This window comes from Rhea americana, unplaced genomic scaffold, assembly GCF_003343005.1.
Source record: "Rhea americana isolate MKP2758 unplaced genomic scaffold, rheAme1 scaffold_118, whole genome shotgun sequence".
Classification (NCBI taxonomy): Eukaryota; Metazoa; Chordata; class Aves; order Rheiformes; family Rheidae; genus Rhea; species Rhea americana.
The window spans coordinates 531,401-555,562 of NW_028185239.1; the positions used below are offsets into that span (position 1 = coordinate 531,401).

Genomic DNA, 24,162 nt, shown 5'->3' on the forward strand with positions numbered 1-24,162 from the left:
AATGGGAGACTGTCAACCTTTGAGTTGCCACCATTAACCTTGTAAGATGTCATCAGCTGCAGCGCTGCATCTCTGACCTTGCCAAACTCCACGGGTGCTCGCTGGGCCCCTGTCTCGAGCAGTGCTGAGGAGCTAAACCTGCTGCTGGCTCTGTCGCCAGAAAGAACGGAGAAAGTGGAAGCGCGCATTTTGAAGAGTAAGCAGCTGTTAYACCAAGCAGCTTGGGGAATTCTGAAACTCTGACATTTAGGGTTTTGTCAAAGCAATTCCACTGTTCCAATTTAATCTTCTGACTTGAGGATCAGTGTGGGTTATGAACTTTACTACTTCACTCACACACCAACACAGTGCATCAACCACAAAGACATAATTCTCTGTCAATGGACGCTTGTTTAAACCATCAGCACACTATATACTGTATCTTTTTTAAAAATAAATCTTATTTTTTTTTTCTATGAGACACTAGATTGGGGCAGGAAGAGAATACTGTTCTTTTCAGGACTGTGCTGGTGTTGGGCCTACAGACACAAGGTCTGGCCCAACATTTGGAGCATTAGTCAGTCACAACACTTCAATTTCTTGTCACCTGGACAGACTCACATGACTCTTCCCCGAAGTTACCTGAAAGATAGATTCTGTCTGTCTAAGCAGTGGGTAACAATACCTCAGATACCAAATTCACTGGCACTCTATAGATRCTTCAGATACCTAAAAGTCAGTCAATGCTGAGGCCAAGTTACTTATATTTCCCTATATTCTCCAGGGTACTTAAGTTTTCAGTTACAGCTTCCTTCATAGAAAGGTAGAAGAGCAGAGTAAAAACTATACCCAAGCACCAATAAGGGAAATATGTCTCTCCCTGCACACCAACCAAATCAAGAACAGGCCTTGTAGCAGACATCTTACTGCCCGTTAGTTTTCTTTTCGTTAACAATAAAAAAACTCCAATATGTACTGTTAAAAAAAATATCAAGTTAATAGAATAAACTTCTGAGGAGAAAGTACTTTTTTCAAAGTCTAATGCTATGAACAGGATGTGCAGCTTGCTAGTGTACGAAAAGTTGTTACTGCAGTCTAACCAAATTTTGCATCTTAAAGGAAAGTCCAAGACCTGTTCTTATTGCACAGGACACCACCACAGGTTAGGGACTGGCCCCAGTGACTTGACATGATTTTAACATGCTACACCCCCAGACCCTGAAGTCCAATTTAAACAAACTAAGCATTAAACACCAGAAGCACTAACTATGGCAGTCCAGGACGCTCCATGAGCTAAGGACTCAATACACGTTAAATTAGCTTGCCCAGAGCCCCATGCTATCATTTCTAAACCACTTCTGATATTTGTGCTACTTTACTTAAAGCACACTCATGTAACCACATAACATGGCAGTCTGCAATGTAGTCATACCCATAGGGTTTGAGATAAATCCAACCTATCAGTAAAACATGAGATTAACAATGCTACACGTGAACAGAGTGTTTTTAGAAAGTTGGCTGAAAATAAGAATAATTGCCTGTCTGTCTGGACTCCTTAGTCATACTGGGCATTTACCAGAGGCCAGTGATGCTCTGCATTCCCAAGGCAAGAAGATAAAGCACTCAGCACCTCCATAGGGGAGTTAGTGGATGGAAGGACCTCAGTTGTCCCCAAATTAACTAAAATCAGCAGAAGAATTGAGACATTACAAATGAGGTTTGGAGGATACTGAGGGAAGACCTAAGTTTCCTGGAAGACATTTACACTGAGGAAGAGCATCTTCTGTGTAGTCCTCTCCACCTTCCACCTCTATTTCCTCCAGTAATACCATAATTAACTGGGAGGCAACACAGCAACAACAGTAAACTGCAAAGTGATTCAATAATCTTTACTAGGCCTTCAGGTTCACTGCAATAGTTTTAAGTATACCACGACACAGAAATCTCTAATGCTCATTTACTTATCACACCTGAGAAATACCATAGGATCTACTGTCCTCTGAAAAAACAACTACTCTGGCCAACAGACATGTCATTATATACTCCGCAGCCCTCTTCCACACTGGCCCCATGATCAAATTAAATCAAGTTGCTGTGTTACTCTTTCCAACTCTGGCATTCCATCAGAACCACTAATTTTTTGTGAATAAAGGAATTTAAACAGCAAACTTTTCTTTGCTGTTAAATTCTGAATAGTTGTGAAAGTGTTGTGGAAATACTCTCTCTGCAAGCTATGTGATGGTCCACATATTTTTGGTATAAAAGCACTACATTTGAAAAACCATCATCGAAAACGGACATCTTGGTTATAAAATATCATCTCCTGCTTAAAGTTTAAAAGTGATTTCTTCCCTCATCTGTACATAAACATATGTGGGTTTTCTGAGAACAAAGCATCTATATCACTTGGATGACTGAAAATTTCAGAAAGAACTAGTGACATAGATACAGCTGAGATTAAGCAAGCAATGACATACTCACAGATGATAGTTATTCCATCTAAGTTCTAACTGATAGTCATTCCAATCATATATGATACATGGTTGTGTAAATCATAAGCCTTTCCAGTTGTATCCAAATTAATGCAACATTTCAGTAGTGTGCTCATCAAATGCTGAATGCTTGCTTAATAATTTACTTATATAAAATTTTAAAATAATCCTTAGGAAAGAATGAATATAAAAAGCCTATGAAAAGTGTAGCTGTTAGAAATTGCAAAATTTTCACTTTGTAATGACACAATATCATCCGATTGCATCCAATAAAAACTATTCATGTCTGCACTAAAACCAAAAGTTAAGAGAATTTTCCTACAATTCATGTATTCCAGCAAATGGATGTAAAACCAAATGTTTCTGAAGGTCCTGTGTTTCAGTGAGATAACGGTTTATGCTACTACTTTACGACAGTTGATGAGAACTTTTGAGACACACAGTTCAGCTCTGAGTCTTGTCTTGTGTCCTCCCTTTAGTAGCACAAGACGTAGGTATTTTAGTGAACAATGCATCTTAGTGCAACAAGTGTGAAAATCACCACAGGAATGATTTTTAATTAGTTCTAAATTTGTTTCCATCATCGCTAGAAAGAAGCAACATGATTTCATAGGTAAGTGGGAACAATTTTTTAATCAATTCACCTCATGTAGCTATTCCATATCCCCATCACAAATGCTTAGGGCTTTTGTTCTGTTTTGTTTTTACAGTATAATAACAAGCCTTTGACAGTAAAGGAAAAGGGAGAACCCATGATTTCACGTGAGATTTGAACTGCTTCTACTCCAAATATCTATCTATTGGTTAAGGAAGGAACTATCCATTCCCATTCTCTTCCTAGTGCTAGTGAACTGCATTGTGTGTCCCCATAAACATGGTTGTGCCTATTCCCAGCAATACCTGGCTGATATAGAGAAACTGTCTTTTCATTCTGAAAAACACAAATGAAGAGATTCATAAGTCTGAATAACAGTGCTCTTTGCAGTTTGCTGAATCAGGGCTGGTCATCTTAATCTGTTTTGTTCAGAGTTACTTCTGCCAACTAAATCCCTGAAAGTCCACAGATTTATCAAGCAGGTTAGAGAACTCTTGTAAGAACCTGAGACCTAGCACCCAAAGCACAAGTTAGGCAAGTACATACCCAGACCTCTATCAAATCACTTCTTCAGTAACACGTACACATTCTTTTGTAATCACAAGACATTTCACAAGAGAGCTGACCATCAGTAGGGACATGGAAACATAAGCAAGAAAAAAAAGAATTAAACACAAAAAAGTGAAACAAGAACTTGGGCAGCTTAATAGCAGATTGGGCAAGGGAAGAGAAGGGAATAAATTCCCTGCATTTCAGCCTTATGCACTACATAATGCCAATGCAGTTTCACTAAGTAGGATTAGCTATTTTGATGACTTTCAACAATCCCCAAACTTGGATACTTTGCATACTGTTTTGATTCTTCAGAGTTTCAAAAGAAAAACACCTCTATAGCCTTATTTCCTTATATTAACGCAGCAAAGAATTCCTTTGTTGATGTAGTCCCACTGCCCTGGCTGCTATGTCTGTCCTCGTGATCAGCTTTCCCACAGTGTCAAGGTAAGTCTGCAAGTTACAGAGATGCTCGCTGCCAATTTGTTAAACTGTGAACCTCACAGGCTAGCAAGTTKCTGCATAGCTTCATCCTTGCTCTCCACACAGAGGCATAATGCATGTTATAAGGAAAGAAATATCCCTGAATGAAGATGAAGGTGCTTTTGGTTGACAGAGTAATCTTCCTCTATCTTGAGGACAGAATCCTGTACATTTGCCTAAATTATTCAGAAGTCCAAGAAACATCTATACAAAGTGGGGTTTTGAAGTTCTGGTCTAACTTCCTTGTGATCTGAACGCATGCAAGTGGTGAAATCTGTTCATTACCTTTACTGAGGACCACGGCACTAATATAGAACAGTTAGCTCCTGCCACCTTGTGGGACTCCCCAGATTTCCCTGAAAGCTTGTTTCAGTAGCAYGTCAACCAGCTAAAACAAATAAACATTTTTTTTCTTGTGTTTCACAATGTCGAATGTTAAAATAAGAGAGAAATATTTATGGAGAGGGTATGCTATGCTGAATATTTTCTGGTTCATTATTTCTAGCATTGTTTATATAGTTGAGCTGCTGGATTTAGTAAGCATATGGAGGGTGTTTTAAATATTTAAATATCTGTCAAGAATACTAAGTTTTGGATAGGCTCTTTGCTGATGTGTACAAGTTTAAAATAACACTATGATCAAATACTTGTCACTGGCAGTAAATTCCACACATCTGAAATAGATTCCAGAAGAAATAATACAAATTTAGGCTGTAAATTCTTGCAATCAGGTGCAAATCTGAAACTCCACAAYAACCTTAGTCTTATAAGGAATTATGCACATGGCTAACTTCGGATATAGTGACAACCTGCATCTAGTTTTCCCAAAAGATCTGATTCCACGCGATCAATTTTAACCGCAAACTGACTTTCTATTTATTGTTTCCCTGCCACCTATCATATGCAGTAGAATTAATGAACCACTTACGTACTCCAGAGCAGAACAAGACATTTGGAACAGGAAAACTTTTTCAACACAGTAACAAGCAGATGAAGACTGGCAAGTCTCCATCCTCATACCTTACTTTGCCTACCTACAGATCCCTGTCAATGTAAACAGCAGCCACTCAGACAGGTAACCCATKACACCTACTTAGCAGACATGCAAAAGACAACAGTAGCTGCAAACAGAGCAAGAGATGAGGTTTCCTCTGTATTTACAGAAAAACTCTGCTGCCCCAGATCTCTAAAGTGAATAAAAGCACAAGGAACATGGATGATGCAAATCTGCAAACCTGACTGACATCCTCAATGAACCTGCTCTTTTTAATTCTCATCAGAGMTAAATGATTTGCCACAGATGTATAGTAAAGTAAGACAAGTTAAGGAGCACTTCTCACCTCYCCCCACTAACAGCTTCACTAAACCTCGTAGAGATTTCCAGTGCTGTGTATTTGATGCSAACTGTAGCAAACTTAACTCCTTGGAACTTCCTTCTGGTAAAAGAAAAACCATCAAGAGACTCAAAACAGGAACAGCTCTTCTGACATCACAGGCAAACCATCTTTAGTAAAGGCCTCAGTAGCTCACAAATAAACTCAAGAACAATAATTACAGATCCACAGCCAAAGGAAATTCATCAGGAATGTCCTCTTTTACCCGAAAGGGGAATGCATTTTTGTTAGAGTGAAAAAACAACATAACATCAGGCGATAGATGAAGTCGGCACAACACACCTGAGGGAGAGGAATTTATGTTCTCACTTAAAAAGAATATTTATCATGTCACAGACTTCCTGGGCAACTTCACAACTGGGGCTGTCTCCAACAGCCAAGATAGCCCTCATCTTCTCCCACATATTTTTAAAGTCCTAGCAGCCAGACTGTTAACCTGAACATCAAAGATCCTAAGTGCCCATGACATCTCTGCTCCTAGGCTGAAAATCCCTCCCAGACTGCAGAGCACCTGTGCCCTGATCGTGTTTCTGGACGATACCGAGATGCTCCTCRCCCTCGTCCTACCCAACCCAATCTCCACTRTACTCTGTAAGYTCTACAAAGGGAGTCCTCGGTCTGGATGATCAGGGAATCATGACTGCAAGACACTACTATACTCCCCCCTCCCAKGCAAGATACAATCAAAGCCCTGCRAGAACAGCCCAGATACAACCATGCTCTTTCTACCCTCTGGGTACTAGGAATACAGACATCTGCCAGTTAGGAGCTATTTGGTTCAACCCTCTTCCTGCTTGGGAGTACCATCTCATTATATCAATCCTACTGTAACTAAAGACACATATCAAAGCCACCTTCAGTCTCTGGCAGCAGAAAAGGAGAAATGGCCTTCTCCAGTGCCAGAACAGATCAGATCCCACACCCACTGCAGATCTCTCACCAATAGCTCAAAGCACCAGAGAAAAATACTAGGACCCTACAAGGAACTCCATCTGACACAAATGAATTTTGGCAACTGCCATGGTCTCTCATTCCCATTTTTCTTCTCTACCAGTCCAATATTCTGCAGTTAGTGACACAGTGGAAAGATCCCCAAACTAACTTTCTGCTTATCTGCACACTCAGTCCAATGGCAGTATCAGGCAGTTCAGCTATGACCTTGTTCCTCAAGCCAGTTCAAGCAGCAGCACAGACACCTCTCGCACCCTGACTAGAAGCCTTCTTCTTGGTGAGCATGACTGATGATCTTGACAGTAATAGCATTCCCGAGCAGCACCAGGCTGAAAATTATCTGATTATTCCCAGTTCTCACTGCATCTGCAGGACTCTAAACATCAGCAGGGAGAATGGGCCAGTGGTGACTCTGCTTAAGCCTGCAAGATCTCCAAGAAGTCAGAAGCATCTGGTCCAGCTCTAGGAAACACGACAGCATGGCTTCAGTCTGATTCATATCTGGAAAGCTACTCCATAGTTGTTGGGCAAGATTTCTTTCACTTTTCCTTGGAATATTTAATTCTCTGAAAGAAAAAAATCATTAGACTTTTGCACACTTTAGTTTAAGGAACTTTCCAAGAAATATAAATTAATTACTTTACTCATGTATTAACTGGAGAAAGAACTAATAATCTCCCCCTCACCACTGGGCCATTTACCACTGGTATTTTAATTTTGTCTATATTCTTATTCGGTTCCTTTTGTTGTTAACTGCTTAGCCTTATATCTTAGGCATACAAAAAGGAATGATTTGAATATAACTGTCTATTTCTTGATAAATATCTCTAGAAATCATTCAGGTTACAGAATTTACAAACTTCTGTATTTAACAAGTCCTATGAGCCTTCCAAGAGGAACCTCTTTGCTTCAGAAGTCAGAATTTACAATCAGATCCAACTTTACCAACTGTTTTCATCAATGTCAAGCCACAACAGCTTAGCAGAACTCTGCACATTCCCAAGGATCTGTGCCAGTATGTCTCAGTCCTTATATGATTAGCTGCACACACAGGGCCTCCATTCTGCAACTGCAATAGCTCAGGGAGACTACTCTTAGAGATGCACTGCAGGACTGGGCCCAGTCCTGCATAGTCAAGTATGTATTTCAAATATAATCAAGTATATGTTTAAATATCCTCCTYTCCATAATGAAAGCACAGTTCTTGAGGAAAAGGAGAGGGAAAAGAAATTATATTTGTGAAATAAATCAATCCTTTGGAGGGCAAGCAGGAGCAATGGTCTTCAGATCAAGCTCCAAACTCAACACATATCTTTAAAAAAACAAACAAACAAACAAAAAAACCCCACAGAAGCAAGGTGGTTTACAGGCTCTTAAGATAAGTATTTTTATTCTAGCAATTCTTTTCCACCTCCCTCAAACAGCAAYCCTATGTGGTCCTTGTCTTAAAGGCAAATCCAATACTGAAAAAGCTCAGTCTAAAAGATGCAAGTTTGAGAGCATTTAAAAAAGGTCAGCAGTTTAAAAAAGAAAAATCAGTGCTGGCTATAACAGCTAGGCTAGGGGCAGCTCCCTTAGGATCTACCGATTTTTGCTGATTAACTTCGTAGCTTTCTGTCATTTCCTCTCACAATGTAGCGCACAGATGGCTGAATTCGAAATTAGAAGGTGAACAAGGTATTAAGAGTTTTCTGTGAAATGGAGTTCTGGTGTGCTCAAGACTGTGTGCCGACTGAGAAAGTGGAACGTGCTTAAAGCTCTGGGTCAGCATAAAAAGCCTAAGGCTCTGAACAATACCAGCCTAAGAAAAGAAAGCATGAGATCCAAGGATTCGCTGTCTAATCTGCTTTAAAGACAGTCATTTGGCTTCCTTGTTACTGAACTACTACTCTGAAAATCTGGCACTGTGCACTTGGGACTTGGACGTATGAAGCTCTCCACAAAACCCCGCCATGCTTATTTCCTTCCAACCCAGTTATGCCAATCTTTAGAGCACGAAGCTCTGGATGGAGAGCTGAACTAACACTCTGAAATGCACAAGTGCAGACCAAGCCTGGACTAACAAGGTCTTATGAGAAATCACTTGTAGAGAAGTTTAGAGAGTTTAGTTTAGAAACTTTTTAGAGAAGCATGCAGGGCAATATTCACATGGCATTGAGTCGAAAAGAAACCCTGGATTAAAAGAACAAAATATCAGGTCCAAAGGCTGGACCTGGTAACTTCTTACCAGGTTACATTTCTATCATGTAGCACAAGCTCTTGAATACATAAGAATAGTTTTCAGCATTGAACTAGGATGCTAACAGATTTCTTAAGAGTTTGCACATACTTAGTTAGCAAGCCTGAAATATGACAGATAATACTTTTCATTACTGATGAGGAAAAAATAGATAGTGAATTGTATTATTACATGCATGYGCAAGGCAGAGGCCTTAGTAACAAGGATGCAGCCAGCCGGATGAACTTAACAGTGACACAGGAACTTCCACAAAGTTCAAGAGTTCTGTATTTGCTTCTGCCACAAACCACATGGCATCACCTTAATATCCGTGTGTCCACTCTGGAAGCTGTAAAATGCAGGTGGTAACACTGGTACCAAAATGTTCGTAAAACATACTTAGTTCATGCCTGTAAAAGCACACAGTATGAGAGCATTACTACTCCATAAAAGCACACTCTTCTTTAACAGAGAACATATATGAATGACTCTGTGGTCTATGGTGCACACTGTGAAAGAATTTTCTGTTTATATATCTGTTTAGAAAGTGAGTTGTTTTGATRCTTTGGTAGGATGAAATGCTAAAAGTCAACCTGAACTCCTCTTTTCTAGAGGGAGAAGCAAGTGCTTTTTCTAGAACTTAAAGATCACCACTAACACTAAACCAAACCCAGCCTCAGTGCAGAGTTTTCCCCAAACTACAGTACCACCGTCAATACAACTGTCACTTCACTCTATGACAGAGCTAAAAAAATCTGGACAACTCTCCTTAACTATCTGTCCAGCTATTCAGCACCAAGTTTTTCTTCCACAGGTTGCACAACACTTTACAAAGGAAGAAGGCATCATCATCCCAAGTTTGTAAATGGAGAAACAGAAAGAGGAAGTAATCTGCCCAAGCGCATGAAGCAAGTTAATGGTAAAAGCTGCAGTACTGCCCCGTTTTCTATTTTCCTGCTCTGTCGCACACCAGTTTCACTCTTTGCCTGAATCCTAGAAGGAACTGCTAACCTTTTATTTGCTTGCTAAAGTGTAAGTGCAGAGCCAGTGTATTTTCACTTATCCCTCTGAATATATTTGAGCTTAAATAGTACACTACATTAGATACAGTACTGCATGTGCCCCAGGTCACATTTTAGAGAGTTCATTCAGTGTCTGGTACACATACTACAAAACTCACTCTAAGATCACTCTTCTCTACTCCTAAAACCATCAGAGAATAATTCACACATTACTCTGAGAATTTGTCTACCTTAGACTATTTTYGTGCTTCAGCTATACCAGAACGTGAGCAGAACAACTACAACTGCACCAAGATACTAGCACTGAGGGATCTTCTTTTCTTTTGTGCTTCAATTCTACACCAGTTCTTATACCAGCATACTTAAAAAGGCCAATAAGTAAACCTACAGAAATGCGAGTACATCCTTATAAAGGAGATTCTCCTGCTTATTTGATTCTCTGAAGCCAAGTAAGTTGTAGTAGCATACGGTACCTTTATTCCAAAGTAACTGCATCCATGTTTGTACTTTTATCCCATTCTACAATAGTAAAATTCATATTGGTCACCAGTACAATTACATTACGAGGAAAGTACAAGTGATCCTTAAAGAACCTATGTTCATAGAGGAGACCCACAAAGGTATGTGATACAAGTTGATAGCAAAATTCTCACTGGATTCAGAGTGACAGTATTTAGACCTATTCTGGCACAGACTCTGGACAACAGGGTAGTTCCTTTGGGAAAATGGGCGGAAARGGATTTGAAAATAATAATGATAATGAATTATGTGATCAGTTGCCCCAACACTTTTTCAGTGGGGAAGGGGAAGCACACAGAGCACCTGCCTTTTACACGCCCTCCCGCATGGTTAGAACTGGCACCAGTTCTAGACCACTTGGCAGCAATAATGGTTTGGTTCAGCACCAGCAGAAACACTTCTGGTGGCAAATGTGATTTTCTGGAAGTTCCTGAGGCTTTTTTTTAAATAATAATAATAATAATAATAAAAAAACACATACACAATACAACCCTGCCTGTTATCTAAATATGGATCCCAGTGACGGAGGGATTATTTCACTAAGTTGACCTCTCTGATTAATCTTCCAAAGTGAAGGCAAAAACAAGTTTTATTTGCAGTGCTGGGACCAAAACGAAGAAGGGGGTCTCATCCTTCCAAGCAAGTGTTATTGATGTAGTTACAACAATATTTTAAACAGGCACTACTCCTAGCTGATTTGGCTTGAATCTCCATCGCAAACAGAGCCAAATTCTGTTTCAGTCATCTCAGATGAATTGCACACGCTCATATCAAGTCTGAATGCAACCCAAAGTGAGTTTTGGAACCAGATTTTTTAACCTGACTAGTAGCCCACTTTAATGTAACCTAGCAGAAAACACTGCTAAGCATATGCTGAGTAACATGCTTTTCTGAGGCACCTCCAACAGAACACCCTCAGAAATACCAATTCCCCTGAGAAAATCTTGGCTCAAAAATGTATTTTCAAAAATAAAGGAAGAAAGCCTCAACATTTCATGTGTTTAAAAARAAGTTGGGGAGAAACAAGTTAGAACAAGAATAGTTCAACCCTATGAAAATGCAGTAACTATAAGATCAGCCACATTAGCAAAGCATTTTGTTTAAACACTTATGCTAAACAACAGCTAATTGTTTTAAGGTAGTTTCATAAAACATAAATGCTTCAGCAATAAACAGTTATCGCAAGAAAAGTTGCCTAAATATACGGCTATTTGTTTTCTTACTGATCTAGTAACCAAATGTATGTGAAAATGAAAATGACAAGCCTTTCAGGGCAAGTGATTCATCTTATTCTGGCTTGTTGCCTTAAGAGTGAGCATAGATAACACTCAGTAAAATTTTCACATTTTTATTTTTAAGGAAGACTTTTTTTTTTAATTGACTGTTCTAAACATTTGTGACCTACAATAGCATTGTAACCTTTGTTTCAATCTTCTTATAATTTCTGTATAGGTTTCTGATCTTATCTGCCAAGATTTAGTTATACCAGAATCACAATAACCACTGAGATTTTGCATACCCTCAGCATCGACAGGAAAGAATATGGAAAAACTGTACCAAGTGGTGAGATCGCAAAACCTATGTCTAGGCTGGATAAAGAAGGGCTCTTACAAAGACATTTAAGTGAGTAAATCATCCTTTGGAGRGGGGAGGGAGCAAAATTGCAATAYATGAATATTTTGTGCGGCTCTCTCYGACCAGGCACGCTCCACGTTTCTGAGCACGGATCATCTGCTACCTGAGGTCTAGCTGCATTCCCTAATAGTCACAAACACTGCTACATGCTGCCCCTGCTGAAAAAAAAAAAAAAAAAGGAAAAAAAAAACATGGAGCTGCTGAGTCAACACATGTTATGAAGCTCTTTGACTCAGTCAAGATGTTATTAATAATTTTGGTAGGGTGGCAGTTACAGAGTTCTTTCCCCATGGTAGCCCACAAACTTTCTACAACACATTTACCTGGGTTGTTCGGTTGGTTGGTTGGCTGTTTTTGCTGTTGTTGTTCGTTTGTTTTTCACTCCTTCTTCATCTAACACATTAGTAAAGCTGAGCACAGAATGCCTTCAGTAAACAGCCTAGTTTCACTTTTTGGTTTCTGGACACCAGTACTAGATTCAMTGCAGAAGTTAGAAAGCAACCCTTGACTATTAAAATCATAAGCACATGTGGCACACTCTAGAGGAAAGCCTACAACAGCAATTAAAAAAAAAAATCTCTTTGAATACTGTTATTTTAAGTACACAGTATCTGTTCATCTATATCTGCAAGAACCTACTGAGGAGCCTAGCTCCCCCCAAAAAAGTGATATGGCCAGGATACCATCTAGTGAGCAACTCCACATTCCTTCACAGTGGAAGATACTGCCAAGGTCATCCATTATTACCAGGAGAAAGTGTGAAATATGGATATAAAGTTGTCTGAGAGAATACATTCAGCTTAGCAGAAATGGATTCAAYTGTGAGTCCTTTTTAAACAGAGAAATCAGATGTCTTAAACCTCAGATTTTTACTGATGCTAAATTAAAAATTCTAATTAAAAAAAATGCCTAATTGGAATTTAGCTTTTTTTTTAAAGCAAACTAATGTTAAAGTCGACTGTAAAGTTATAAAACTTTGTTTATATTAAAACAGAATAAACTATATATGATGTCAAAATCATAACAGAAGTTCAACTGCCTAACAGCTAAGTCTTCATCTAAGGATGAGGAACAAGGATTTGCTCAAGTTTTAACTAGGTTTAGAACTAGGTTACCCGAAAGCAGTGACTTCCCCTGCATTTGTAGAGAAATGTTTTCTTTGCTTCAGTTTATTCACTTAGTAGAGTTTGGGGTAAGTTTGAGAAACTACCTGAGAATTCTGGGGGGAGGGGGGGAAGAGAGGTAAGAAAGCTTGTTTTCCTCCTCAACTGTAATAACAAGGCACAGAAGGATGAGTTCTACTAATTCTAAAAGCTTATTTATTTTCTATTTCCCTCAGACAGTTACCTTATGAGGGACAATACTTTATTTAAAGCATTAAGGATAAACTCTGTTTGCATTAACTATTGTGTGTGCCCGTGTGTATATGTATGYGTGTGACTAGCACATGCCGAAGTAATTTTAAACAGGACAATCTTAAAAGCCATCATTCAAAAAAAGTATGATTTGTCATGTCCTAAAATAAAACTTTCTTAACAACTGTAAGTTAAATAAATGCATAAAGCCATGCAATCACTTAAAAAAACGTGCAGACACACAGTGCCTCTTCTGAACCAGCAAAAAAAGAAGTGTCAAATTTAGTGTAAACACTATATTTAGCTACATATTTTAACGGTCGTCTACCAATAGAGATAGCTTCTGAGAAAACAAATACAGAAATACCAAAGCAATACGAGATTAAAAGCACCAGTTTAAACCAAGTGTTTGTTGACTTAAAATCATGATTTAAATTGCTTCGATGGGCTGCAACGCCAAGCATTGGCTACGGGAGCGCGCAGCACTGGGGCTCGCGGTGTGAACCTCCTGCACCACGATCGCCGTACCCCCTCGGAAAGGGGTTTGCTGCGGGATCCTCGAGCGAGGACAGGTGTGGGCCTCGCAGGAAGACCTGGCTGTTTGTGATGGGCCTTACCCTTTCCTAGTCTGCTTTCTCTCCGCATTAGGGAGGAATAACAGATTTCCAGGAAGGCGAGACCGCGCACACCAACCAGACCACCCACGGCAGGGAAAGGGGCAGCACAGTCCTGCGCACGAAACAAAGTATCCGGCCGACAGGAGTTTTGAAAACGTAAGGTTTTCCCAACGCCACCGGTAACCACAGAAGGTATTTCATACCCTTGCTGTCTCTTTGGCTCACAAATGCAAAAGCTCAGGGGTGAGCGGGGCAGCTCTCTCACGGTTTGGTCAKCTTCATGATTTAACGGCACGCACACCCGCGCACCTAGCAGACACCAGGAAAACACTGACCTATTACCAAGGGAAACACCTGAACATGATTTTTCTTTCCCATACACACAGGCAATTCTCTTTCATGTCAATGGGAAAGGGACATCCAACAGTTACACTTACCTATCCATACTTCACTTTGCTAACTTAACACTTTCTACACGAATGAATACAATTGATGGCTTCCTACCCTTGCTCTACTTCTGACTCTCGTACTCTTTATTTAGTCCAACAGTCTTCAAAGAATGGCACCATAATGCCTGTTTACTCTAAGTACTGGAACGTACTTTTAAATCAACTAAACAGAGGAAGCAAACCTTGAATAGTTAGTTCCTTGCACTAACTTCTTTGCCATGAATTTTGTCATTCTCCCTTCTGTAAACACCGTATTTCTCCCTACAGACACCTCTGTTTCTCCAAAAGCAGCTGGAAATTAATGATGCTATTTTTATTTTCTTATTAATTCATATGCCATAACTCTGTAATCAGTAGTGGATCATGCTGCAATTTTGTGTACTTGTTTCAAAATGTATTATGAGCACTTGATGACTTATGTTTAGCACAATGTATGAAAGAGTATCTCAAACAAATTAGATAAAAGAAATACAAATAGAGGCACTTAAATAAGAAAAAAAAAATACAGGCATACTCAAATAAGAGATTAGCCCTGAACCTCACAAGCTTGTGGCACACAGAGTGTCCAGTGGCCAGACGACCTGAGCCAGGCATGCAGTTTTCCACACTGTGTAAGCTAGCACTACTCAACATGAAACCTGGGTATAAAGAAACCTTTTGCAAAAAGAAACAGTGTCTGAAGGCAGACTTATCAGAGAAGTGGAAGTGATAATACTACTTCTTTCAAAATCTGTAATCTACAACTATTCCTTTACAATACATCAAACTGTTTCCTCTACCTGGCCATATAACAAACTGGAGAAGCAAACATAGTTGGAGAACAAACAGTGGCATGTGTGCCAAAAGACCTATCATCTACCAAACAGCATTCTCACACTTCATGCTCTTCCACCCCTTTCCCGGTGATGGCAACCCTACACATTTCAGTGATGTGTCTATTCCTACCTATTCCTGCACTGCTCATTATCAGGTCAGGGATTCAGGACTACCTGCACATCAATAAGAATAACAAAAACTACAGTTTTTCTGAGGAATTACAGGTTACCAGCAACTCCAGGAAGCTGGTCTGTGAGGGGGCACAGATTGCTGATACAGTTCAGGGTATGGCTTTGGGTCCAAGAATCTATTTGCACAGGATCAAGCTGCAGAACCTATAGCCTGCAGGATCAAGTTCTTTGGTAGTTGGCACAAGATGCATTAACATCCCAGTACTTCACCCCTTCTCTAAGGAAGAAAAAAAACTTCAGCATGTTGTAGCTCACTGAAGAGCTGCTATGGCTCAAAGACCACTTGTAGAAAGCAAATCAAACATGGCCAACCACAAAATGCCCCCCCCTTTTTTTTTAATCAACCTGGCAAAAATGAAAAGAGCGACTTCCTCTTGACTTTCCCAGACAGATTTCAGTGCAAAATAACAGAATGTTTCAGCTCCACTGACTTTCATGGAGTTACCTTACACTGGAGAGGCTGAAAAAAAGATGAGAAGTAATCAAGTTCTCCCTCACTCCCTCCATTCCCTCCCAAGCTTTTCTTTATCTAGCTTCCTCTTGAAATCTCTCAGAATGACATTCTCTTAAATTCTGTTTTGCAACCACAAAATAGCATATTCTCATATACACAAGCAAAAATCTAGGATTATTTGCTTCATAAAAAAGTGCTGGCTGAAGAAAGAAGACTTACTATTCTACTGTAAGAGACATAATCCTATCTCTTACCATGTGATAGGTCTTACCCAGTCTCAAGAGCTCTTGCTAGCATTGCTGGGTAATTCCCGATCATGTAGAGTATAGGTACAAATGAAAAATAGAAAAAACAAAACTTCTGACAAAGTATATCCTTAAAAGTCCTTAAGTAGCTATCTGAAAAATATACTGGAAAGACTTGGAAGGTACCTGTTCAAAGGCATGAAGCAAACAGTAGTAAAGCACATCTAGCAGTCCCAGTTCTGCTGTGGTACATGGCACTTAGTGCCACGTAGTCACCAACATATGGCCCAGTCCACCAAAGCCCTAGGAGCAGAGTTAAGCTTTCTTCATCTGAATCCCCCTCCATGGGCAAATTCAGTCGTCATCAGCAGTACTTGGGAGCAGGCCATGAAAGCTGGTGCTGGAAAACTCTAGGTTGCAAGAGAAGGATGAAGCCCTTCTTGAGAACATGGGTGGCACAAATCTTCCTGCTATTATAGCTATGCAAAAGGAGAGTAACCTCACAGCAGAGCACGCAGTTACTCTGGTTTCACAATGTCTCAAAGCAGAATTCTCAACAATTTGTTACATATGTACCACCTTTCAGAAGGAAAGAAAAAAAAACAAAAGGGAAGATGCACTCTTTCCCACTTCCCATCAGCAAGGGAAGGTGTAGACACAATTTGTTAAGCTTCTTGTCAAGAGAACTTCCACTTGACTTACGTTCTGCAGCTCCCATACTGTGGAAGTCCACTGAATCATTTTTATCTTTGCTGAATGAGGCCCTCAGTGACAGGAAGGGTCAACAAAACGTATTTGCAGTGATTTCTACATTTTACAAAATCTCCTACATCAAAATACTCATGTGGAAGGAGTCTGCCAGTAACTATTCCATGCTTCCTAAGCAACTGATTTTCTGAATATAGTCTCATAAAATCCAGTTAACTTTCTTTCCTCTTACTAAAAATTGAGATTTTGTCATATTAGCCTGTTTTGTAGGCAAACATGCCCGAAGCTAGTTTATTTTCACATGCTGAATTGTCCATGCTCAAAAGGACTTGTTTTTACATTATGCATTTATGTGCTAGAAAAGAAAAGGCAAGAACACTGGAAAGTGTCAAAACCATGCTTCTCCTCTTTGTTGATTCATCTTTTATGTAATTGAATTTATTAATATTAAAGACAATAAAATGCTGCTATCATTGTGCTAATTTCACAGTTCAGTCTACACTTGGGCACTGAGTAAAGTATGCCTTCCTCCTCAACAGAACTCCTATTCTGAATCCAAGCCGATTCATACCCTCAGCAATAAAACACTAGTAACCAGCAAATTTGAAAATCAGATAGGATGTAATATAGTCACTGACTTTAGAAATAGAAGTTCAAATGGATAAGTCACCCTTATTTATCAAAACACGGCCCAAGTGCTGAAGTTGCTGCTTGCTTGTCAATTCCATATTTCATAATGGAGTTAACACTGACTTGGCATTAGATTATAAACATTAAAAGTAATTTAATTGTAAAGAACTATTTCTGATCAGTGTATATTTTAATAGCTCCCCTATGAAAAACAGCATTTTGTTTCTTAAAATTCATTCAGGGAAGTATTAAACAAACAGTGCAATATACACATTTGCTTAAATACCACAGTTAGTGGTAAAAGCTTCAAACTAGTTCTCTTGCTGCTTTAGGCCCTCCGATCGATCAACATGACTTACTGTGAAGTTAGTGACTTCATACTATCACTGAAGATTTTCTTCTTTAAAGTAGCATTATGAAAAAAGTTGAGTACTGGCAAAAGATACCCAACCAACATAGAATTCAGTGAGACTACTCACATGTCAAGACAGGCATTTAGTAGGAAATGCTTCAGAGAAGTAGCATAAACCAAGGAAAAAGCCACAAGACTAAGGAGTCAGACATGGATTTTGTTCCATTCCCTGCTGCTGATGACCTGCTAGGTGATAGTAGGCAAACCACTTCACTGCTTTGCATCTTAGATACCTGAAACAGGGATTAAGAAAAGATGGTCCATTTTTTCCATTTTTTGAGATTTACGATTTAGGCATGGCTTATGTACTTTGCCAGACAGGACATGAGTACACAAATAAGACAATGCCTACAACCACTAACTATATTATTATTATTGACAGAATAAGAAGCAAAACCTCTGATAATTTTTGTTTGTTTGTTTTTAAATCAATGCAATCCAACAGCAACGCATCAATCCATTCTGAAAATTAGAATAATTATTATGCTGGTTCAGGTCTCGCTCCTTCTGAGCCTATCAAGAAGGGCAACACCTGTAGTAGTCTTTCTGGGAGACGCACACACATCCACTAGTAACAGGCTCAGCACATTGCAATCAGAGATTATTCACATATTACTACTGATGTTAAAAAAAGAGAGAGAGAGAGAGAGAGAGAGAATCTGACCAAATAATCTTCTGATATAGAAGAAAAAAAGTTTCTGAAAAAGGTATCAAAATAATAGAGAGAAAAAGCAGAAAAGCAGTGAAGATAACATGACAGAGGAAAGAAAGTTGACTTGTTTCTCCTCAAGAGGTATTTTGAAATATAGATAACTATATTATTTCAATCAACTTCTATAGACTCCTAAGTAATAAAGAAAACAAATTAAGGTTACAGGCAGCTAAAGCAGTATATATACTGTTTTAAAATAAACTAAATTCACTAAGGAAATTCATACTAATAATGTTCTCCATATGATTTAATTTGACACACACACTTCCATTGCCACAGTACTATATGCATCCCAGAAGCAGGAATGACTTTCATCTTAAAGCTGCTGTGTGATACAGGGAATATCACTAGTCTCCATCTGCAGGTGGAAACAGCCCATAAGGCTGCATTTGCAAGAGTAAACTCCAAACCTGAGAGCCTCCAGCTGACCATGGCACCTCTGCAGACTTCACCGGTAGCAGCAGCGAGCCACACACGTGATGGCACAGGAAATCCAACCTGGATCCAAGCATTTAGAAGTGGCCATCGGTTTTGACTAACATCACTTGTCAGAGATCACAGAGGCAGTCTGTGGTCAAAAGGCAGTCAGGTATCAGAAACAGAGTTTCAGTTCAGTTCCAACTTTGACGGATAGTRACTTCTTCCATTAAGGAACGACCTCGGTATAAACAAGGAGTCCTGAACACTACACATGCCACGTACTGTCAAAACGGGCCGCATTTTCACCGTCCAGGTACCTGAATTTCCTTGTATGTTGCTATACAACCTTCACCCTGATTTACCAAAGAGCCTTACCTACAGCAGGTCTTGCCTACTTCATCTGCAGGTTTCCCCCTGCTACACGCAACGGAAGATTAACCCTCTCCAACTCACACAGTCCAAAATTCCTCTCCTCGCAGCACCCTGCTACAACCTGTGGGCCAGCAGACTGCCCTGCCCAGTGTCACGTGGACCAAGTTTGAGAGATGCTGCATGCCCTCAGCCCACAGACCAGCAGCAGCCATAACCTGGGAGAGCTTTAAGCTCTGAAAGTGAGCAGTCACATTAGTGAATTTAACGCAACTTGTCAAGCGCTTCAAAGCATTCACCTGCTTACAGGATCGTAAACTATGGAAGCATTAGTTTATAAACAAAGCGTATTAGGACCTTTCTGAATGAAAAGGAGAAGTGCTACATATAAAATAAATGCATGRTTAGCTCCGATATGTTATGCAGAAAATTGTCATTTAATATCTTTAATTATTCAAACAACTATGAAAGCAAATGGTTTCCTTCATCACCTTGAACAGGAAAATAAATATGGATAAATTCCTCTCACCATCACTCCTACACTCCTTTCCTAAATAAAACTGCTGCCGAAACCAAGGGAAGTTTTGCAAACGGTGGGTTTACAGCAAGCAGTCCCAGAGGCTCAGAAGCATTTGGGGCTAGTTTCTAAAATACTCTGACTTTACCTCAACACAGAAACCAACACAGTTTTCCAGAGTACGCGGCTGCTTGAAACTGTTCATCAGCTTGTTGTGCTCAGATGAGTAGCACTAGGCAATGAAGTTTTGAGACCACAGGCTGACTTTCAAAAGATTCACTAGGCCCTTTCCTAACCAGATCAACCCCCTTTCGTTTGCTGTCCTCCCCAAAGTCCACCTGGTTTTATTAACCAAGACCAGAATCCAGTTCTCCCTCTTATATGTTTCGAGCAAATTACTGAACTCCACTGGGGAACAGTTATTCTATCAAAAACTATACAATAAAACAAGTTTTAGCTTTTACCAAAGTAAGAGCTCCCAAAAGTAAATGGAAGTTTCTAGTCATGGACAAATCTAATGAGATCTCCATTCTCCCCTTAACTAGGCACATTATTTTTATTGCTTTTTCAGCTATGAGGAAAAGTATTTCTCTGCTTCCTCTAAAGCTTCCTTTATGCCCTTTTCTTCACAAGGATATTCTGCCCTTCTTTTCTTCGTAATTTGCTAATGCTATTTCAATATTAGGTAAGAACTACATTTAGCACTATGCGTAAAATTGAGGTCTGCTCCTTGTAAAGTTGTGGGAAGATTATCATCACCCCATCATTTCTAGGACTGAAATCTATCCATCCAAAAGACTTCATCATATAAAAYCGCATAATGACCAAAGATACTACCTGAAACAAGGTCTCCGAGTTGTCCTTGCCCAATACCTTGTAATATTATTCCCCTCCCCCCAAAAAATTCTTGCTACTTAGAGCACTCTAATCTGACTCTTACCTGAAAACACAAAAAAACGTTCAAAAAAATCAGAGAGTCTGTATTCAGCTTTGAACAACAGTTTGAAGCTGATCAGCAAGCTTTTGAATTTCCCAGTCTGTGTGTTTTCGTTTCGGTAAAAACTGTTACATCAATTACTCTTTGCAAAACAAGATCCTTGTCAGTAATGTTATAAAACTGAGAGTAATATTCTCCTATGCAACTAGTCTGTCAAAGAATTTTGGTAATTTAAATTTGGTGTTTATAGCCTYATCTCAGACCTACACACTACCTCACTCCAAATAAATTCTGAAAAAAAATGAAATTTGAGTGTAATTCTGCAGGAACTGTCCAGAAAAAAAAAAAGTAGAATCCCCCCTTCAAACCATCTCCTCCACAGCAGTTATCCCAGCCTTAAGGCTAGTTCTGTGGTCATAATATCACATAAGAACAGCTGCTCCCAACAGCCCCCTGCAAGATGGCCTGTTCAGGACCATCACTTATCCTATGTCTGCTACACACTGACTGGAAAAGGTCAAGACTATGTTATTAATCATGAACATTTATGAGCACTAAGCTTGCTCCAAATACATGTCTTGTTTTTAATTATATATACAATACTTCCACATATAAAAAAAAAATTACCTGCCTCTTTACCATTTCAGGGCCAAACTCAGTTCAGTGCCACCAGAAGCAACTGTACGAAAAACACTCCAAAGGCCACTTACTTCATGCCAATATGAAACCTGACTCCACAAATTTACAAACTCTCCTTGAAATTACCACTTCTACTTTAGTTTAAAAGGTGTCAAACGCTTCAGGAGGTGTCAAAACTTTTCCATAGCATACACATTAAAATAAAAGTTTGTATACCTGAAAGCTCTATGGAAATACTAGTAAATCAGTAGCTAAGATTTGTCTTTCAAATTGATAGGTACCTACATTAATCAATGCCAAGAGGAAAAACAGTAACACAGAAAGAACATGGATGGAATTCTAATTAATTCTCAGTTTATGCRTTACAACTGAACTAACTCCTGTTGCTGTAGTACTACAGTTCTTCTGAACTTTTCACTGATTCTTGACCTCTATAGATTTATAAATAATTATCCTAATTGTTTCTATTATTTCCTACCACTATAACGAGCCCTGAATTTTAAAGGTCTTTACATTCTTACTAAGTTTTTGACCTAGCATCTTGTGCTCTGAACTCAGGGTTAGAACTTTTAGCCCTGATTCAACTTACTATTTTTACAAATCAAGGCTTAAAAAACAAAAACAAACAAAAAAGAGAATCTGAATATTCACAGCCTTTTAATTCTCAGGTTATTAAGACCCACCCCTACACACAAACTTTGTAATCTAACAGTTGCTAYGAGTGCCCAGAGAAGACATGTTTCCCGAGGTGCTAAAACCCAAACAAGCATCTTCCATGTGAAAAGGGCAGCAAGAGAAGCGCTATCTTGTTAATGACAACAAAACTCTTTTTCTGTGTGTACAGTTTACATACTTACCCAGGAAGGCAAAGGGAAATTACAGACAGACGAAGACGAAGCTGTCTCAAAGCCTTTGTCATGTGATAGTGACCTATAAAGTATCAAATAAAGGCACATCATCAGCACACCATGATTTTACAATATTGCAACTCACCGCAATGCCAACAAGAGGAGCGATCCCAAAACTTGAAACTTGCTTGCTCCTCACCCCCTCACCCCACCCCACTCCACACTGAGCTCCCATTAAATCCAGACCACAGCGGCAGGAAACCTTCAGGAGCAAACAAAAGCTGCACCGTGTGTCTTTAAAGGGCAGCAGGACTGGGCAAATGGAACAAATCATCTGAGTGTGCATCAGCAGGGTGGGTTATTTTTCCCTCTCGCTCACACAGATACGTATTTATGCACACACACACATATGCATGCATATATGTATTTGTACGTACGTACACGTACAGATGCATGTTTATACATAGAGCAAGGGAGAAGCGTGCAGGGATTACCGAGCTGAAAGGCAGAAAGTTGTCCGCAATCGGCGCRCACACGCAAACAAAATAAACCCCCGGCAACTTGCACAAGTGAGCGACCAAGCCCCGGGCGTGGATGCACGCACCACGGCGAAATTAACAGCAGCAGCAGCGCGCCGGGCTGCAGGTATGCTGGACGGACAGACAAACAGATGCACGGACACCGAGGGAGCCGGGGGGGGGGGGGGGCCGGGGTGTTGCAGCGCGGCCCCAGGTAACGCCGCGGGGCTCCCCCCACGCCACGCCACGCCACCCCCCGCGTGCCACCCGGCGCCGCGCGTGGGGCGCCGCCACCGCCCTGGCGAGCGGGGTGCAAAGCAAAGGTATCAAACACGGACAGAAAGGCCCGGCTGACCCAGGGTTTTCCCGTTTCGGGGGTGGGGTGGGGGTGGGGGGGCGGCTTTTTTTGTTGTTGTTGTTGTTGCTGTTGTTGTTGTTGTTTCCCCACCGCCACCGCCACACACCCTTCGGTCACCATCAAGTTTGCATCTTAGTTACAAAATGTCGATCTTAAAGGCTGACAAGACACAGGGAAAGGGGGGGGGAAGAAAGAGAGAGAGGAGAGAGAGAGAAGAGAGAGTGAGAGAGAGAAGAGAGAGAAGAGAGTCCATCTTGCTTTGAGGGGGGAGGAGAGCAGCAGTAACGCCGCGCACACGTCTCCTCACCCTCCCGGGGCCACAACTCCGCACAGCACCTTGGCGCCCGGCGCGGACAGGGGGCGCGGGGGGAGCCGCGCTCGGCTCGGCTCGGCACGGCACGGCTCGATCAGGGCCGGCGCAAAAACACCTCCCCGCTGCTCCCCTCCTCCTCGCCGCGGGCCCGGGCGATGATCCCGCGGGTGCCGCCGCCGGTGGGGAGAAGCCACATGGAGCCCGGCCCGCTGCCCCGGCCCCTCGGACGTGTCGCCGGCAGGACGGGCAATGGTTTCGGGGCCCCRGCGGCCGCCGCCGGCCCCGGCCTGCCGCCCGCACTCACCTCCCCCCTAAAAAAAAACTTTTGCAGCCGCGGCCTTCCCCCTCCGCCTCCCCCAAAACACACACACAAACCGCCCTGAAAACCGGGATCCGCCGCCCGGGAACACCGGGCATTTCCCCCTCCCAATCCCCCCTGCGCTCCTGCTTTTTCCCCACTGAAAAGGAAAGCGAAAAAAAAAAAAAAAAAAAAAAAGCGAAAAAAAAAAGAAAGAAACCACCCGGCTCCTCGGTGCCTGGCTGCCCTCGGCCGCCGCGCCGTACATGTTGTCTCAGCTTCTTTCGCATCGCTTCATTTTACCTTCCTCATTCAGCGGCGGCGGCGGGTCGTTAGCGATATTCCTAACCCAAACCTGCTGCCGTGCGGCTCCCCGCGATTAACCGTATTCCCCTCCCTTCCTCTGCCTCCCCTTCCTCCTCCTCCTCGCAAACCTACGCTGGCTCGGCTCTCCTCACAGCCATGCAAGTTTCATACATTGCAAATAAACCCGAGAGGAGGAAGAGCGAGGCGAAG

The 24,162-nt window shown here is 40.9% G+C and overlaps 1 protein-coding gene across 2 annotated transcripts in view; it reads right to left on the reverse strand.

Moving 5' to 3' along the window:
- The window catches only part of BBX (BBX high mobility group box domain containing), a 142,141-nt gene extending 117,993 nt beyond the window's left edge, over nucleotides 1-24,148 (reverse strand). The window contains exons 1-2 of one of the 2 annotated variants that reach the window (XM_085319133.1): nucleotides 24,085-24,148; nucleotides 22,169-22,241 (exon numbers count right to left, since the gene is read on the reverse strand). In XM_085319133.1, coding sequence (XP_085175259.1) covers nucleotides 22,169-22,241; nucleotides 24,085-24,125 — 114 coding nt within the window. In that variant the 5' untranslated portion in view covers nucleotides 24,126-24,148. Of the gene's footprint in view, nucleotides 1-22,168; nucleotides 22,242-23,949; nucleotides 24,047-24,084 lie in introns of those variants that run through there. The other variant, XM_085319114.1, reaches the window with a different exon arrangement.
- Between the last annotated feature and the right edge of the window lie 14 nt (nucleotides 24,149-24,162).